General features: G+C 40.2%; 1 protein-coding gene across 1 annotated transcript in view; it reads left to right on the top strand.

Annotated features, from left to right (window-relative positions):
• Positions 1 to 3,373, top strand: part of Abcb11 (ATP binding cassette subfamily B member 11) — a 133,449-nt gene that overhangs the window by 2,545 nt on the left and 127,531 nt on the right. Inside the window, exons 3-4 of the mRNA XM_031373202.1 lie at positions 1,546 to 1,597; positions 2,704 to 2,942. Of these exons, the coding sequence (XP_031229062.1) occupies positions 1,546 to 1,597; positions 2,704 to 2,942 (291 nt within the window). The remainder of the gene's footprint in view (positions 1 to 1,545; positions 1,598 to 2,703; positions 2,943 to 3,373) is intronic.

Below are 3,373 nucleotides of genomic sequence, written 5' to 3'. Positions count from 1 at the left end.
TAATTTTGTGTCAGTCAGCCAGTGCTGGGCATGGGGCCTGCTCTGTACTGTGATTGATAAACCCAGTGACATTCTATTGGAAAAACTGGATTGTCCCTTTGCCAGCAGGCATCCATGGTAATAGGTTCTTGGTTAAGGCCCAGAGCCTGTGTCCACTTCTTCCTCTTGGTGCTGGGACCCCATCTGGTTTGAACATGTGCAGGCCTCAGGTATGCTGACACAGTCTCTGTGAGTACCCATGTGCATCCCTCCTGGTGCACTCTCCAGTGTCCTCCCAAGCTCTCACTTTTATCATCTTTCTGCATCTAAATCCCTGAGCCCTGAAGGGAGGGGTTTGATGAGTGCTCCAAGGTCTCCTCCTCTTTGCCAGGTTTTCAGTTGTGAGTCTCTGTGTTAATTCCCATCTACTCCAAGGGGAAGCTTCTCTGAGGAGGGCTGTGTGATGCTCTGATCCAGGGGTATGGCAGGATGCCCCTAGGAGTCATTTTACTGCTGTGTTCCTTTAGTGGAATAATAGTAGTACATCCCCTTTAGGCTCAGCAGGAGAGTAGATTAATGGGGAGATAGAATAAACATTATGAATTTAGAAAACATATTACATGGTGAAAACATATTACACGGTAGCTACTGAGAATGCGTAATTTTTTTTTTTTTCCTAAGAAAGAGAGTGAATTGGAGATGAAGCTCTAAGAAGGAATGTGTGTGTCGGGGCAGATGTTATTGAAATCTTAATGGTCTTGGCTAGAGAAGGTCCTGCCAAGGAGACTTAAGAGACTCCTTGGAGTAACTGTCCACATGAGGGTCTAAGAAAGGACATTTTGAGAGGGAGCACATTTGGCAAAGACGAATGAATGGGTGATTGTTTTCATGACAACTAGAATATATATACTATTCTATCTATCTATCTATCTATCCATCCATCCATCCATCCATCCATCCATCCATCCATCCATCTATCTATCTATCTATCTATCTATCTATCTATCTATCTATCTAATTGTTCTATATTTATTCTATGAATCTATATCTCTGTATATACAGAACATGTATAATATATAGAGAATATATAGGATAGTATATTTAGAATACATATACAAATATTTTATATTGTATCTCCTGCTGAGTCCAGTTAATATTGCCTATACACATAGCCTAAGGCTGACCATTGGATTATGGGCAATCTAGTAAGAATCTTGCTCCTGAATTAGACAGAGCCCAGCTCCTGCTTTCAGCTGCTATTGATTGCCTGTAGCTCTTCAAGTATGTGTGTGACCTTGTGAACCTCCTCCCACCCCCCTCCACCATCACCCCCGCCCGCATGGTGTAATGCTGACTGGTATGGCCCTGTGTTAGTCTTGTCCAGGTACCTATAGCTGTTGAGAATTCATGGGTGAAAAATACATTAAAATACTGAGTTTGGCCAGAATTTCCCAGCCAGAGGGGAAATTCATACTTATTGAAGAATAATTCAGGAAAGCACCATGTAGGAAGAATTTCTCATCAGTTTTGGAAACATGAACTTTAAATGCCTTTTCTTCTCCTCAGGTTACAAGATAAGAAGAAAGAGGAAGACATTCGAGTTGGCTTCTTTGAACTGGTAATGCATTGTGATGCTTCACTTGGTTGATTTTGTAACTGTGAATTATTCACACACTGGAGGAAGAGCCAACTCCTTAGTCATACTGGCAGGACTTAACTCTAGTGATCAGCCATGTAGTCATGAGATTTACCGGACATGCTGAATAGTGATTAGAAATTCAATGCTTAGTAAACACACTGTCCAATATCAGCATAGCCACTTGGAATAGAATCCGTGGACACACCATTATAACCCTAATAAGAAACAACTTCATAGTAACTTCCAGAACAATAGATCATATATAGAATGTTATGTGAAGTCTTTAGAAATTCCATAGCTTATGTATCTACCACAAATTTGTATAGGATGGAGGCATGTCTCCTTTCTTTCTTTCTCTCTTCCTCCCTTCCTTTCCTTCTTTCTTCCTTTCCTCCTTTCTTTCTTTCTTTCTTTCTTTCTTTCTTTCTTTCTTTCTTTCTTCCTTTCTTTCTCTCTTTCTTTCTTCTCTTCCTCCTTTCTTTCTTTCTTTCTTTCTTTCTTTCTTTCTTTCTTTCTTTCTTTCTTTCTTTCTTTCTTTCTCTAAAACTGTGTTTCTCTGTATCCCTGCCTGTCCTGGAACTCATTCTGTAGACCAGGCTGGCCTCCAACTCAGAGATCTGCCTGCCTCTCCCTCCTGAGTGCTGGGATTGAAGGGGTGTGCCACCACCATTTAGGATGGAGCATTTCTAAGCAAATATTTGCCCATTGTCCAGATGGGTTCTCTGAGCTGAGAGGCAACTTCCTGCACTGTGGAGTGTTCACTCAGTAGGTCTACCTGGTCATGGAATCTGTGATGATGACTTGGAAGGGAGTAAAGTCAAGTCCTGACCTGAGGAGAATAGACACAATGATTTGGACATGATGTAAGGGTCTGATGTTTTAGACAATTGATAGATAGTAATTCTACATAATTAGTGTGAAGACAACTGCTCAGAGATGACTCCCACAAGCACTTGGTGTTGAGTGCTGTTTATCAGAATACAAGTGAAATTAAATAGTCCTCCTGCCCAGTCCCCCCACCCCACTCCATCCCTGTGTGGTTTTTACATGTAGATAATCTCTGAACCTTTTTTTTTTTTTTCAAGTTTCGATTTTCTTCATCAAAAGACATCTGGCTGATGTTTATGGGAAGTGTGTGCGCATTGCTCCATGGAATGGCCCAGCCAGGCACAATTATACTTTTTGGTATAATGATAGATATTTTTGTTGAATATGACCTTGAAAGACAAGAACTCAGTATTCCAGGAAAAGTGTGTATGAATAACACCATTGTATGGATCAACAGCTCCTTCAACCAGAATGTGACAAATGGCACACGCTGTGGGTAAGCTATTTTTCTTTTTGTTAAATTTTAAATTATAATTCAAAACATCCAAAGACAATACCGACTGAGTTGGAATGGCATTTAATACAGAAGAACAGAAAAACAAATTTACCTATATTGATAGAAATTCTTTAACTTTGTAGTTATTTCCATCCTTCCAGGTTTCAAAACATCAACAGACATTGCTAATCAAATACCTACACCAACAATTGACCACTTGGTCCACTATAAGCCGGAACATGACACTCTCCATACTTATTACCGCTAAGAAGATAACTGAATTTCACTTGAGTCTCCTGGACAAGAGCTCCTTTCCTATTAACGACCCCGGCCTTTTCCTACCTCTTTGGCTTTGTTTTATCTCTATGTGTTTTATGAGCATGCTATATTAGAGGACTATGAATCAGTAGTTCTAGCCAATAGTTAAGTTT

Source organism: Mastomys coucha, unplaced genomic scaffold, assembly GCF_008632895.1.
Source record: "Mastomys coucha isolate ucsf_1 unplaced genomic scaffold, UCSF_Mcou_1 pScaffold15, whole genome shotgun sequence".
Lineage (NCBI taxonomy): Eukaryota > Metazoa > Chordata > Mammalia > Rodentia > Muridae > Mastomys > Mastomys coucha.
Note: the sequence above shows the minus strand (reverse complement) of the source record. Positions and strands in the feature narration are given on the sequence as shown.